The 15,663-nt window shown below is 42.4% G+C and overlaps 1 protein-coding gene across 2 annotated transcripts in view; it reads left to right on the top strand.

Annotated features, from left to right (window-relative positions):
• Positions 1 to 15,663, top strand: part of CNTNAP2 (contactin associated protein 2) — a 2,024,023-nt gene that overhangs the window by 1,661,233 nt on the left and 347,127 nt on the right. For both annotated transcript variants that reach the window (XM_067041938.1, XM_067041937.1), the window contains one exon: positions 2,169 to 2,296. In XM_067041938.1, the coding sequence (XP_066898039.1) occupies positions 2,169 to 2,296 (128 nt within the window). The remainder of the gene's footprint in view (positions 1 to 2,168; positions 2,297 to 15,663) is intronic.

Here is a 15,663-nt window from a genome sequence, read left to right as displayed (position 1 = left end):
CAAATTTAATAGCAAAGACTTTCTTCCCTCTCTAAAATGATTTTAACTGATAGAAGTTCTAATATAAGGAGTTGGGTTTACAAATGATCTGAGGCTGGGTCATCAGTAGCTGCAATGTCAGTAAGAATCACAGTGCTTTTCTGCATGATCTTAGTTCTCATTTGAATTAAAAAAAAAAAATTTTTTTGGACTTCCCTGGCTGTCCAGTTGTTAAGACTCCGCACTTCCACTGCAGCAGGTGAGGGTTTGATCCCTGGTGAGGGAACTAAGGATCCTACATGTCATGTGGCAGCAGCCCCCCCCAAAAAAATTTTTTTTAACTTTATCTAGGAAACTCATTGAAATAACTGAAGCAGTGGAAAATACATTTGTTTGCGGTCCCCTGGCTAAATTCTGTGACTCCGTCCTGGGTTTCTGTGGGTCCTGACACATGAAGGAGCATATGTTCAGTGACTTTCTAGAAGGTCAGAGGAGCAAGTAACTGCACCTAACAGCATAGCATTTTAGAGACAGGCTTCCAAGTTGGTTCTCCTCAATTCCGTGCAAGAGATGCAAATGACAGATCTTTAACCTGATTATTGAACTCTCTCCCTCATTCTTTTTTTTTTTAATTAATTTTTATTGGAGTATATCTGCTTTACAATATTGTGTTAGTTTCTACTGTACAGCAAAATGAGTCAGCCATACATATACAAATATCCCCTCCCTTTTGGACTTCCTTCCCATTCAAGTCACCACAGTGCATTAAGCAGAATTTCCTGTGCTATACAGAATGTTCTCATTAGTTATCCATTTTATACATAGTATCCATAGTGTATATGCGTCAATCCCCATCTCCCAATTCCCCCCAGAGCCCACCCCCACAACTTTTCTCTCATTCTTCTATCATCCAAAATCAGTTTTCTTTCCTGTGATCAGTTGTACATACAATTTCAAAATTCTCATTTACATTCAGGCTGAACAGTGCACAAAATCTTGCAAAAAGATAAATTTGTGGAATGACCTTACACTGATTTGTGCCTCCCAGTCATCTAGCCCCAAATGAGGGGATCTCTCAGCCACAGCAGCACAAAAAGAGGATGAGGGGATAGGAGTTTCCTATTAAGGTGAAATCTGTGCTGCGTGGTAACTCACCTTGGTTCCATCCCTAAGAACATCTCCTATACTTCTGTGCTTCATCCTAGAATCCATACTTTACAACTAGCCTTGCCCTCTTCCTCTGTTTAAGGTGGGTATGGGGTTGGGTTAGGAGACCTGAAACAAGATAGATATAGGATAAACAGGAGAACAAATCTAAGAGAAAAGCCAAATCGGACTTGCATCTCAACTCCCCTCCTCATTATCGATGGAAATAGGCACTTCATGAGCACCTGCTCTGTGTTGGAAACTTTGCATAAACTCTTTCAGTTGTTAAAATAAACAAGAAGAGATGAAGGACCTAAAAGTATCTCTTATTTAGCTGATGCACAGCAGGGAAGAAAGCCTCTGAAGCAACTGCTTCAAAGCAATTAAGGAGACAAGTGGGTTTTTTAATAGGGTTTTGTTTCTAATTTTATGCAAGAGATCAGGTTGGCTTTGTTGAACTTTAGATTCCCTGACAACAGCAAACCGCCTGCATGCTCAGCATTTGATGTGTGTACTTCAAGCCACATGGTAATCTCCACTCAACCTGAAATAGCATGCTGTGTATTGGTTGTGACTCTCTGGAAATCAGGGTGTCAGTTTTGTTTTTCAGAAGGCAAAGCGGGGCTTCCCTGGTGGCGCAGTGGTTGAGAATCCGCCTGCCGATGCAGGAGACACGGGTTCGTGCCCTGGTCCGGGAAGATCCCACATGCCGCGGAGCAACTAAGCTCGTGAGCCGTGGCCGCTAGGCCTGCGTGTCCGGAGCCTGTGCTCCGCAACGGGAGAGGCCACAACAGTGAGAGGCCCGCTTACCGAAAAAAAAAAAAAAAAAAAAAGAAGGCAAAGCGGTCACAGTTGCTTCTGAGCCATGAGCTGTGAAACCACCCAATGGAAGAGAGGGAACAACTCTAACTGTGGTTCTACTTAGTGCACCTCTGAGCATCTATTGCAATGTGGTCAATTGTTAGACAACTTAAACAATGATCAAAAAAGACATGTTTCTAACTTAGCCTCCTCATGCTTTTCTGTCTTTCCCTGTGATTCAGGAGGAAGGACGCTGGCTTCTTATCCTACAAAGATCACCTGCCGGTAAGCCAGGTGGTGGTTGGAGATACTGACCGGCAAGGCTCGGAAGCCAAACTGAGTGTGGGTCCCCTGCGCTGCCAAGGAGACAGTAAGTGTGCCTGTAGCTGGGGTTGGCACCTCCTTACCAATTTTAAATAGTGTTTCCCAGCAAACGCGAGGTTGGCAGAAAATAGATTGCTGTTCGGTATAAACAGAGCCAAATGGAGGGCTAGGCAGACCTTAATACACAGAGGAGGGCAGCAAGCTGTAAGTCTCCAGTACAGGAGGCTGGATATGGGCATAAAGTGTGGCTGTCCATCTTTCTTGTATATTCGTATGTAACATGTGACTACCTAAGTTTATGGTGATACAAGTAGCAGTGCTAATAGCATAAAAGCAGCGCTCGACAGCTGTGATTCCACTGAGTGCTGCTGGTAATGCCATCAGCATGACTATTTATATCACCGTAAACGCTGATATAAATAGCAGCATTAGGGCTTAATGTATCATTGTAAACTTGGATTATGGTCATATAAAGTTTGACATCAGTGCTATCAAATGTCACCATCATCAGAGCTTGATGGTCCCTTGTAAGCCAAAGAGTATTTCGGTAACTACATCTTGCGTTCAAGATTCGGCACCACGGAGAGGAATTTGGGGCTGTTGGCAGCCAGGGAGTTAGCCTGATGATCCCGCCTAATTAAGGGTACCATTAGGACTTTATGTTGTTTGATACCCTTCAGTGTGCTTTACGCGTAGTTGGAGGGAACTGGTGACAGGCTGCCGTGGGGACTCTGCAGTGAGCGTCCTGGGTGTCATTTCCCCTCTTCTCGTCTGCACACGCGATTTGGGCAGCTCTTCCAGGAGTGCGCTTTTGTGATTGTGTGCCAGGCATCCGGAGACTAGACGCTGTTCCCTGAGTAGCTGGCTTGTCAGAAGACCTCAGGCAAACCCCTCTTTTTTCTCGCTGTGGTGCTCAGAATACCACCTGCGACCCAGCTCCTCCTGGGGAGGCCGTAAAGATCTCAGTGCCTAGATCTGGATTCCGCCTAGCAAAGCACTGTGTCAGACGGAATGTTATTATTGCTTCCACAAATCAAGAGAGAATTAGACCTGCTCAATGAAATAATTATTGCATCCACTTAAAGCGGTGTCCTAAGGAACATAGTGACGCATGCTCAGCTGTTTACTCCTCAGTCCACGGAGGCTGCCAGCAACTAAGCCGTGCCGTGTTCCTGATGCACAAGGGAGATGGAGTTTGTACTGGTGTTTACCTTCTTACACAGAGAAAATGAAAATGCTATCCTTAAAGTGAAACTGGTCAAAAGAGCTTTGTCATGCATTTATTAAACAATAATACTTCATTTGACTAGCTTAGTAGAACTGTGCAATAAGAAATTTTGTTTCGACTGCTTAAGAAAAGATATTGACATAAAATAATAATATATATGCCTTTTTAAACATATTTTGAGAGATGGACTGCAGTGTCACTCTCAAAGTAGGCAGGTTCTCATAGGTTATCTAATGAAAATCAGTTTCATTATGTCATAATTACTCATTAATATATAAAGCTAAAGTACTTCTCACTTATCAATTCTAATTCTAAAGTTAGCCTTAAATTAGAGAAAGGGTTCCCATTAAGTAATGGATTAAGTCAATATAGTTATACAATCCCACTTCTGCAAATTTTTTTTACCACTCTTCAAAAGTCCAGTTACTTTAAACAGTATATGTGGGAGTGTATTAACAGTTTATAGCTAATATTAGCATGTTTTCTCTTAAGAAATCAGTCCTCAGGAAGAATTTATTATGTGTCTGCTATTTGTCTAGCACTTTACTAGGTACTCTGGTGAGTTAAAAAAAAGAATTTCAAACCATGTTTTGAGAAATGCACATTAAAAAGTATTGGAAAACATAAAATATTTTATAATTTAATAGACTTGTGATCTAAAATTATTGCAACTGGTGCTCAAGAAAGGAGTGATAGATAGTATATTTCAGGCAGACTTTAAATAGAGAAAATAGGAGAAGTATGGTGGTCAATGTTCATTTGCATTTCTTTCCCAAGGCTGTTGCTCTTAGAGGCGGTCTTAGGACCAACTGATAGACAAAGAGCCATCCTGTTCATTGACGCTGCATGGCCTCGGGATTCTTGTAGTACTGCAGCTTCATCAATACTTAATCTGTATTTTACCTGATACTTCATGAAAATAAAAGCACAGTCAATTTTTAATTGCAATTATGTGGAATACTTTTGTGTCCGAGGGAGAGAGGTCTTCATTTTCTGTAGGCACCCGGCAATATTATATACCTCATACCTGAATAGTTAGCAGTTTTGATGCTCACCTTCCTTTTAAGAATGTTCTAACGTGGACACAGTAATGATAAAGTACCTACATCATAGCATTTTCCAGATTTTACATATGTATGGTGTCCTTGGATACAGCCCCCTGCGAGGTAGGTAAGGTAAATATTAGCCTTTCTGTTTTACAAATGAACAAAATATTTCTTTTAAAATGTCATCTACACAACAAATTGCTGTGACCCCTTTTGCTGCTTCTGGGAGGTTCCCAGAGGAAAGACAGAGCAGAGAACATAAACAGCTTTCTCTGCATGAGGTCAGGCTTGTTTCTCCGACTCCATTCTCATCCCTGAGTCAACAGCAGAAATTAAATTGTTTTAAAAGTATTTCATCTGGGTCTCTCCCCACCCACGTCCAGTTACCAACACAGCATGCATGTTGGGGGGATTAGATTCCAATTTGTATAAGTTAAAAAGTGGTATCATGCATATGTCCTGTTGTTTGCAGAGATTAACTCTGTGTCATTTACTGAAGTCTGTGCAAAGGTACAGTTTAAAAAAACCAAATCCACTGTTGAGAAATGTCTTTCTCTATTTGAGGAGTTGAACGATGACAGCCCTCGGAAGCTGTCTCTTGAATTCGGTCTGGTTCTACCTCCCAGTCTTGGAGAATGAAACAGTTTTTGTGGGCTCTGACCAACCGTTTTGGCAGTTTCAGTTGATTTCATCATGCCTGCTGAGTTTCAATTTTACTTTGATTCATCTGAACTCATAGACCCATATAATCAAAATGCTAAGAAAATCAGTGAGTGCCAGACCTGCTGCATTTCCCATATAGCACTGTAAAATGCTTATGCCCTTGTACTTTTGGGGGTTTTTTTCCAAACACGTTCAAATGGAAGCCTCATATCTAAATGAAACTGCAAGTGTGACTGAGGATGGATGGTTAGCTGAGATAAAAAGTGAGGTAAAATTACAAATTACCCCCTTAAACCATGCCTACTCGCCTAGGAAGAAACAAGAGAGCTATTTAGAGGACCAAAACGGCTGACAGAGTAGAAATTGTTTTCAAATTTAAAAATGTAATTGTTCTTGGACGGAGTTGCTAAACTTCTGTGGAATTAGTTCAAAAACAAACTATTTTGGGTTTTGGAGGTAGGAATCTTTTTTGTACTATATATAGTGACTATAATTAATTGTAGAAAGTATTTGCTAGATAATTGTTTTATTCTCGACCATGCAAGGTAAAGATTTCCCATATCTCCTCTAGGGATACAGAGACTTTAAACAATTAGTTAGGAGCAAGTTTGCTACAAAGGCAAGTGTTTTTAATACACTTGGGTAGAAACAATCAGGAAAACGTGTTACTCAAGGACCGCTGAGTCCATGCCTGAAACCCGCCCTGGCTGTCAGCACGGCAGGACTGGAGTCGTGGTGAGCATTTAAGATGTAAATTCAGGTTCTTAGAGCTACAGAGGTGACTCTGAGAGGCCAAGAAGAAAAGGCAAGGCAGACCACATCCAATTCAGGAGCACTCAGAGGACAGAGACAAAGCTGAGAGTGAAAGAAATAAAGACGATGATGGAGTTTTATCCAAATGACAGTGGACATTTGTTCTTTGGGAATGCAATCATATGTGCCCGAGATATATAAAGGCCACCCTGTCTTTACTGTAAGACTTTTACAAACCAGGGCCATCACCATCCATTCCCTTACCAAGGAAGGCAAGGCAATCAATGACTGTATCTACATGTTGTTTCTCCGAGGATAAGACAATTTCATTGGGAGCTCAAATGAGTATCATTCCCCATAGGATGGACCCAGGGGCAGACACAGGCCACACCATCTCCCTGTGTGAGACACACTCAGTGCCGCCCAGGAGGACTAGACAAGGAGAGAGGGGCAGCTGCTCATCTGGGCTCAGGAAGTGGTTTTGATTGTGCAGAGGAAGCCGCTCCCCGGGCTCCAGAGAAGAGTAGACAGTTTGCTTATCCCCCTTTTCTTTGCTGCTTAAGGCTTGGAAGAGATGAAAAAGGGAAAGGGCCCAGCATGCAGGCTGTAAGCCATGCACTTTATATTCATCTTCTCTCTTGACTCTCCCAACATCCTGTATGCGGTGATACTTTGTATTTTGTACCAATGAGAAAACAGAATCAGACTTATTAGATGGTTTGCCAATGAGTTTCAGAGCTGGGGCCAGAAGATCTGTGTGGTTCCGGAGCAGATGCTCCACGCTCTTTTCGATTCCCTATTTCTTCCCATGAAATGTAGATGTATGTACTTGCGTCAAATACAGCTAAAAGCAAGGACAAAGAATCACAGCATGCTAGCGGTGGAAGACTTAGAGATCAGACAGTACAAACCTCTCATTTTACAGACGAGGGCACTTGGGTACGGGGAGGTTAAGTGACCGACCCGGGGGCTCCCAGCTGGTTTATGGCAGAGCACAGGGAGAGAGAGTTTGACATGAGCCTTCATCCTTAGTAATTCCCTGTGGCCAAGATGAATGTTGAGATCCGAGGAGGGAGCTCTGACCTGGGTCCCTCCCATCAACAGCCAAGCAGAGCAATAAAGTGATGCCGAGCTCTTAACCTTGCCCCACTGTGGGATCAACTGTCTGGAAACCCTGATAGAAAACTCACAGCCACAGGGGTGAGGGGTCAGTGACAGAAAGTTAGTGACTTCGTTTTTGTGTGTGTTTTGTTTTTACTTCTAGTTCTAGGCATTTTTTTGGCTGATAGTAGCCAACAGGGAAAACAAACAAACAAACAAAAAAACCCACCCACAGTTATGTGTAGAAACCATTAACTTCTATTTTTTTCTTAATGCTCCAGCCTCTGCTGCTATTGCCATAGGCTACTACCGACTGAGAAGCCAGAGTGTCTGTTAAGAACAAGCAGAAATAGTGAAATGTTCAGGATCAAAACCTAGGCTGACTCCCACTAAAGGATTGAGCCCTCTGGGCACATCTAACCGCAGCTCCAGTGACACAGGCAGCAGAGGCAGAAAGAAGGAAGCCTTCCCTTTGGTCTTCCAGACTCCAGGGTGACTTTACACGGTTGGAAGTGGACAGCGCCCCTGAGAAGAATCAGCTCTTTAATATTATTTGGCCACTCCACGTTAGCTGCAAACTCCCTGTAGAAATGGGAAGTAAAGTTCGTTGCAGTTGGCGGGTAGTATTTCTGTTTTACAATAGATGTGGTGTTTGTATGCATGTGGCTGATCTTCCCACCTATCCTTTCAAATACTGCCTGTATTTAGAGGAATCATGACATCCCACAGGGGAGATCTGCCTGGCTGAGTGAGTCCTGCTTCCTCAGTGTCCTCTGCCTGGGTGCCCGTCCTCTCCCTGAACTTGTCACAGGACCCCAGGTACAGGAGGGACTTGGTTCTGGAAGCTGAATCCCCACCATTGGGTTCCTCTGCTGAACTTTCCAGGTGACCTCTCCAAACGTTTGCAGAAGAGAGTTAGGCTTGCTCCTTTGGTTCTAAGAATTCCTGGTGTGGAACATGCTTGGAATCAAGACAAACGCTAGGTGAAACAGTTTCTTACCTGTCCAGGATCTGCTCCTAGGATCTAATTCAACATAACAGCCTTGACTGAGAAAAATGGGACATGGCTCCCATCCTGGATCAGTTTATATTATATCAAGGGTGAAAATTCTGACAAAGTGCAAATTTGGATGAAAGCTTGGATTCTTAGTGGGAGTTGGAAAAAAGTATGGAGGTCTTGAGTCGCCGTGCTTTACGAACTTTAACGTGCTCAGAAATCACCTGGGGACCTTGGTAAAATGCAGATTCTGATTCGGGAAGTCTGGGCCGGGGCTCGAGATGCTACTGCTGCTGCCACTGGCCAGTGGACCACACTCTGAGTAGCAACGTCATAGAGCAGCACTTTGAATAGCGTAGGCTTTGGAATCACACACGTCTGGCTCCAAACCCCAACTCCCTCCCTCACCAGCCACGTGCCTTTGAACCAGTTCCCCAACCTCCCTGGTCTTCCACTTCCTGCTCACAACCTTCTCTCAGCTGCGGATGAGAATAATCGTAACTGCATCGCTGCAGGGGTTCTTTGAAACTCCAGTTCCCCGCAGCCTTGCACACAGTCCGTGCTCTCTGGTTGGTATCACTCCCATATTGTCACCTTCGTTCATTATGGAAAGAGTGACAGGCTTGATAGCAGAAAAGCTCTGCCCACCTCCCTGTCCTGTTAGCTGTTCTTGGAGAAGACCTGCCTTGTCTCATAGCTGAGAGTTGGCGCCCAGCCAGCAGCCTCCTTCCTGATTGGGAGGTGGTGGCCACGGCCTCTGCTTAGAGCTCAGCTGCATTTGCTGGGCTCCCGGGGTGATGTCTGTCCGTCCATTCAAACAACCTTCATTTCCTTCTCTCTGGTCTCCTTTGCTGGAAGCAGGTGGAAACCACCCCCTTTGCTTGCTACCATCTTTGGAAACTGCCCTTGGAGAACCTGGAGGACCCTAGCAAAATGCACAGAGAGCCCAATAACACACACAGCACTCACCGTTCCCAGTGCCAACCACAAAAGGAGCCTTTCCTCCAAACAGGAAGTCAGCTCACCTTTTCTCTAAAAGACCAGACAGGAAGTATTCTAGGCTTTGGGACCATACAGGCTGTTAGACCCACTCAACCCTGTAGTGTGAAAGCTGTCGTAGACAGTATGTAAACAGATGGGCGCGGATGGTTACAACAAAATAGTACTTAGAGAGACAGGAAACAGACTGGATTTGGCCTGAAGGCCATAGTTTGCTAAACCTCTGACCTAGAGTTTAAAAATTATTTTGAAACCTGTGTAGGACTTGAAAAATGTATGGAATTATGGCAGAATATTTTGCTGTTTTAATGCAGATTTTAGCCGGTTTTCAAACTCAGTCACAATAACCTTCCAATTCACCCACTGATGATATTGAGCAAGGATTCGCCTCCCCTTCTGCTACATTCGTGTCTTTCTCCACGCACACTCAGATTTCAGCCTAGATTATACAGTAGCGTCTATATATACACTCAGCATTGATCTGAGGCACTGTGTGAATATAAGGAAGTACAAACTACATTTCTTGTCCTCAAAGAGCCTACAAAAACATTGGCAATCAAGACATAAACACTGCAGACTGAAGTTCACATTCACCACCATAGTCGTTTCTCCACCTATTATCCAGAGTGACTTTTCCAAGCGGTGAATCAAATTACAGCACTTTTTGACTTATAACCGATAGCTTCCTGTCACTCTTAAAATGCCACCCCTTTACCACACACTACAAGGCTACTTCGTGTGACCTTCCCCACCCACCGGTCATCCGCAGTTCTTCCGTGCCAGCCCCACTGGTCTCACATCGCCAGCGTGCTCTGCTTGTTACCACCTCCAGAACTTTTCCTGGTGGCTTCCTCTGCCTGGAACTTTCTCCCCATCGAGGCTCAGCTGGGCTGCAGGTCTCAGCTTCGATATTAACTCTTCCAAGAGAGCTTCCCTGCCCACTCAGCTAACAGTCACCCACATCTCACCACTCCCCATAGAACTGACCACAGTCTGAAATTCTCTCCGCAATGCTACGGCCCAACCCTAACATGAACTGCCTGGGGTCAGCGTAGATTTCAGTCCCTAAGAAGACGGCCTTTTCTTCAGACCCCAGCTGCAAGTTTAGAGGGGGTTCCCAAGCCACCTGCTCTTCTGACCAATTGACTACAAATTTGGGAGTTCCCAATGTCTCCTCAGGACCAAAAATTTACCACAATGACTCGGAGAAGTCAGGAAAGCACAATACTTAAGATTACAGTTTTATTATCAAAGATACAAATCAGGACTGGCTGAATGAACCGATGCACAGGGTGAGTTCTGGGAGGGTTTCAAATGCGGAGTCCCTGTGTCTTCTCCTCGTGGAATGTGGACACATCACCCGCTCCGCCTATCAGTGTGTGTCACTAACCAGGGAAACTCACGTGCACTTCAGATGTCCACATTTTTAACTGGGCTTTCATTATGTAGGCATGATTCAGTAAGTCACTGGCCACATGATTGAATTCAATCTCCAGCTTCCCTTCCTTCTCCTCCCTGGAGACAGGGCTGATATATCCTGGTTCAAAGCCCCAACCCCCTAATCCCATGGTTGGTTTTTCGGGCAGGGCCATTCTCCATCTTAAAAAAGAAATGAAACTGGGTTATTTGTAATGAGGTGGATAGACCTGGAGTCTGTCATACAGAGTGAAGTAAGTCAGAAGGAGAAAAACAAATACTGTATGCTAACACATATATATGGAATCTAAGAAAAAAAATGTCATGAAGAGATTAGTGGTAGGACGGGAATAAAACACAGACCTACTAGAGCATCGACTTGAGGATATGGGGAGGAGGAAGGGTAAGCTGGGACGATGTGAGAGAGTGGCATGGACATATACACACTACCAAATGTAAATTAGATAGCTAGTGGGAAGCTGCCACATAGCACAGGGAGTTCACCTCGGTGCTTTGTGACCACCTTGAGAGGGGTGGGATAGGGAGTGTGGGAGGGAGGGTGACGCAAGAGGGAAGAGATATGGGAACATATGTATATGTATAACTGATTCACTTTGTTGTAAAGGAGAAACTAACACACTACTGTAAAACAGTTATACTCCAATAAAGATGTTAAAAATAAATAAATAAACAAACAAACAAACAAACAAAAAAGTATCTAGGGGCCCACCATGAATAACAATGATACTCCTATCATTCAGGAAATTCCAAGGGTCTAGAAGCTCTTTCCCAGGAACTTGGGACAAAGGCAGGATAAATTATCCATTGCACAAGCAGCCCTTTTCTCTGTGAATTTGCATTATTTTTGTCCTCACCCCCAATGGTAGGTGGAAACTCAGGCAGAGATCTATACCCTATACAAAGGCAGTGCCTGCCACATTGAGAAGCTCAAATATGTGTTCGTTAAATGAATATGAATGGTTAAATAACCACAAAAGATTTAAATAAACATTTCAGGCTAACAATGGAGGTACTGCCACGAGGCACTTCATGATAAATTGCAGAAAACTTGCAGAGACAATAATTGCTATAGAGGTCCAAGAGAGGAACTATCACTTGATTTATATGCACAACTATTTTTAACCCCAATAAGGTTCTTGCACATTTATTCATCTTAACTAAATGAAAACTATTATTCCTTTGTACCTTGAAAAATCTCTTGAATCCGATGATTATCTTCAAATTAAGGATTAAAAAAAAAACTTTTTTGCTAAGTTTCTATATTTTTGTCTGGCATTTCTAAATAAGGATGCACATGAAGTATTAAATTTATAGAACTCATTGTTTAATCTAAATTAGATTAACCCCCCTGGCCCTTCGGAGATCCAGGCAGATTGTTCCACACTTTTGTTTATCTGTGTCTCTAGGTTATTACTGACAAAATTACAATTAGTCAGTACTTCAAACCTGTTGTTAGGCTGCTAAGCTGTGAGCTATAAACTACCTCACTCTGATATAATTAAAACTGTGTTCCAGTTCACCTATTTTATGATACCTACTTGGCTTTGCATAAAGCTTCTTTTCACAGTCTGAACTACATGCAGGCCTAGCAAACTCAGGAACTTTATTGAAGAAAACTTTTAATGTAGCCTCTTCTTCAAGTTTGCTGATAGTTCCAGAGCAGCAATCTTTACAGTCATCTGGATTAAAAAACAAAACAAAACAAAACCTGTACTAAACTATTGCAAACATTATGTAAGATTGCATTAGTGTCATTAAAATAAATCCTAATTCAAAACTCACCAGGTATACATATATAAAACAGTACATTTTAATTTGTATACACCTATTGGCATGGTAAACAGCTCCATGGAACTAGATTTAAAGTCCCAAATTAAAAAGAAAAGGGACATTAGTTCAAGATGGCAGCGGAGAAGGACATGCACTCACTCCCTCTTGTGAGATCACCGGAATCACAACTAACTGCTGAACAGTCATCAACAGGAAGACACTGGAACTCACCAAAAAAGATACCCCACATCCAAAGACAAAGGAGAAGCTGCAATGAGACGGGAGGAGGGGTGCAATCACAGTAAAATCAAATCCCATAACTGCTGGGTGGGTGACTCACAAACTAGAGAACAATTATACCACAGAAGTCCACCCACTGGGGTTAAGGTTCTGAGCCCCAGGTCAGGCTTCCCAACCTGGGGGTCCGACAACAGGAGGAGAAATTTCTACAGGATCAGACTTTGAAGGCTAGTGACTCACTGTGGGGACAAGGATACTGGAAGCAGAAGTTCTGGGAAGTACTCCTTGGCATGAGCCCTCCCAGAGTCCACCATTAGCCCCACCAAAGAGCTTGTAGGCTCCAGTGCTGGGTCCCCTCAGGCCAAACAACCAACAGGGAGGGAACCCAGCCCCACCCATCAGCAGACAAGCAGATTAAAGTTTTACTGAGCTCTGCCCACCAGAGCAACACCCAAATCTACCCACCACCAGTCCCTCCCATCAGGAAGCTTGCACAAGCCTCTTAGATAGCCTCATCCACCAGAGGGCAGACAGCAGAAGCAAGAAGAACTACAATTCTGCTGCCTGTGGAACGAAAAACACATTCACAGAAAGGTAGACAAGATGAAAAGGCAGAGGGCTATGTACCAGATGAAGGAACAAGATAAAACCCCAGAAAAACAACTAAATGAAGTGGAGATAGGCAACCTTCCAGAAAAAGAATTCAGAATAATGATAGTGAAGATGATCTAGGACCTCGGAAAAAGAATGGAGGCAAAGATCGAGAAGATGCAAGAAATGTTTAACAAACACCTAGAAGAATTAAAGAACAAACAGGGATGAACAATACAATAACTGAAATGAAAACTACACTAGAAGGAATCAATAGGAGAATAACTGAGGCAGAAGAACAGATAAGTGACCTGGAAGACAGAATGGTGGAATTCACTGCTGCAGAACAGAATAAAGAAAAAAGAATGAAAAGAAATGAAGACAGTCTAAGAGACCTCTGGGACAACATTAAACACAACAGCAGTCGCATTATAGGGGTCCCAGAAGGAGAAGAGAGAGAGAAAGGACCTGAGAAAATACTTGAAGAGATTATAGTCGAAAACTTCCCTAACATGGGAAAGAAAATAACCACCCGAGTCCAGGAAGCGCAGAGAGTCCCAAGTAGGATAAACCCAAGGAGAAACACACCAAGACACTTAGTAATCAAATTGACAAAAATTAAATACAAAGAAAAATTATTGAAAGCACAAGGGAAAAACGACAAATACCATACAAGGGAACTCCCATAAGGTTAACAGCTAATTTCTCAGCAGAAACTCTACAAGCCAGAAGGGGGTGGCACGATAATTTAAAGTGATGAAAGGGAAGAACCTACAACCAAGATTACTCTACCCAGCAAGGATCTCACTCAGATTCCACGGAGAAATCAAAAGCTTTAGAGACAAGCAAAAGCTAAGAGAAGTCAGCATCACCAAACCAGCTTTACGACAAATGCTAAAGGAACTTCTCTAAGTGGGACACACGAGAAGAAAAGGACCTACACGAACAAAGCCATAACAATTAAGAAAATGGTAATAGGAACATACGTATCAATAATTACCTTAAACATGAATGGATTAAATGCTCCAACCAAAAGACACAGGCTCGCTGAATGGGTACAAAAACAAGACCCATATATATGCTGTCTACAAGAGACCCACTTCAGACCCAGGGACACATACCGACTGAAAGTGAGAGGATGGGAAAAGATATTCCATGCAAATGGAAATCAAAAGGAAGCTGGAGTGGCAGTACTCTATCAGATAAAATAGACTTTAAAGTAAAGAATGTTACAAGAGACAAGGAAAGACACAACATAATGATCAAGGGATCAATCCAAGAAGAAGATATAACAATTATAAACATTTATGCACCCAGCATAGGAGCACCTCAATACATAATAACACAGATGTTAACAGCTATAGAAGAGGAAATCAACAGTAGCACAATAATAGTGGGGAACTTTAACACCTCACTTACACCAATGGAGAGATCATCAAGACTGAAAGTTAATATGGAAACACAGGTTTAAATGACACAACAGACCAGATAGATTTATGATATTTTTAAGACATTCCATCGAAAACAGTAGATTACACTTTCTTCTCAAATGCACACCGAACATTCTCCAGGATAGATCACATCTTGGGTTACAAATCAAGCCTTGGTAAATTTAGGAAAACTGAAATCATATCAAGCATCTTTTCTCACCACAATGCTATGAGATTAGAAATCAATTACAGGGAAAAAAACGGAAGAAACACAAAAACATGGAGGCTAACCATTATGTTACTAAATAACCTACAGATCACTGAAGAAATCAAACAGGAAATCAAAAAATACCTAGAGACAAATTACAATGAAAGTATGACAATCCAAAACCTATGGGATGCAGCAAAAGCAGTTCTAAGAGGGAAGTTTATAGCAATACAATCCTACCTCAAGAAACAAGAAAAATCTCAAACAATCTAACCCTACACCTAAAGGAGCTAGAGAAAGAACATGGAAAACCCAAAGTTAATAGAAGGAAATAAATCATAAAGATCAGATCAGAAATAAATGAATAGAAAGCAAGAAAACAGTAGCAAAGATCAATAATACTAAAAGCTGGTTCTTTGAGAAGATAAACAAAATTAATAAACCTTTAGCCAGACTCATCAAGAAAAAGAGGGAGACAACTCAAATCAATAAAATTAGAAACGAAAAAGAAGTTACAATGAACACTGCAGAAATACAAAGCATCCTAAGAGACTGCTACAAGCAACTCTATGCCAATAAAATGGACAACCTGGAAGAAATGGACAAATTCTTAGAGAGGTATAACCTTCCAAGACTGAACCAGGAAGAAATAGAAAATATGAACAGACCCATCACAAGTAATGAAATTGAAACTGTGATTAAAAATCTTCCAACAAACAAAAGTCCAGGACCAGTGGCTCCACAGGGGAACTCTATCAAACATTTACAGAAGAGCTAACACCCATCCTTCTCAAACTCTTCCAAACAATTGCAGAGGAAAGAACACTCCCAAACTCATTCTATGAGGCCACCATCACCCTGATACCAAAACCAGACAAAGATACTACCAAAAAAAAAAAAAAAAATTACAGACCAATATCACTGATGAATATAGATGCAAAAGTCCTCAA

The sequence above is a fragment of the Kogia breviceps genome, chromosome 9 (assembly GCF_026419965.1).
Source record: "Kogia breviceps isolate mKogBre1 chromosome 9, mKogBre1 haplotype 1, whole genome shotgun sequence".
NCBI lineage: Eukaryota > Metazoa > Chordata > Mammalia > Artiodactyla > Physeteridae > Kogia > Kogia breviceps.
The sequence above is the reverse complement of the archived record's forward strand: the minus strand, read 5'-3'. Positions and strand labels throughout refer to the sequence as shown.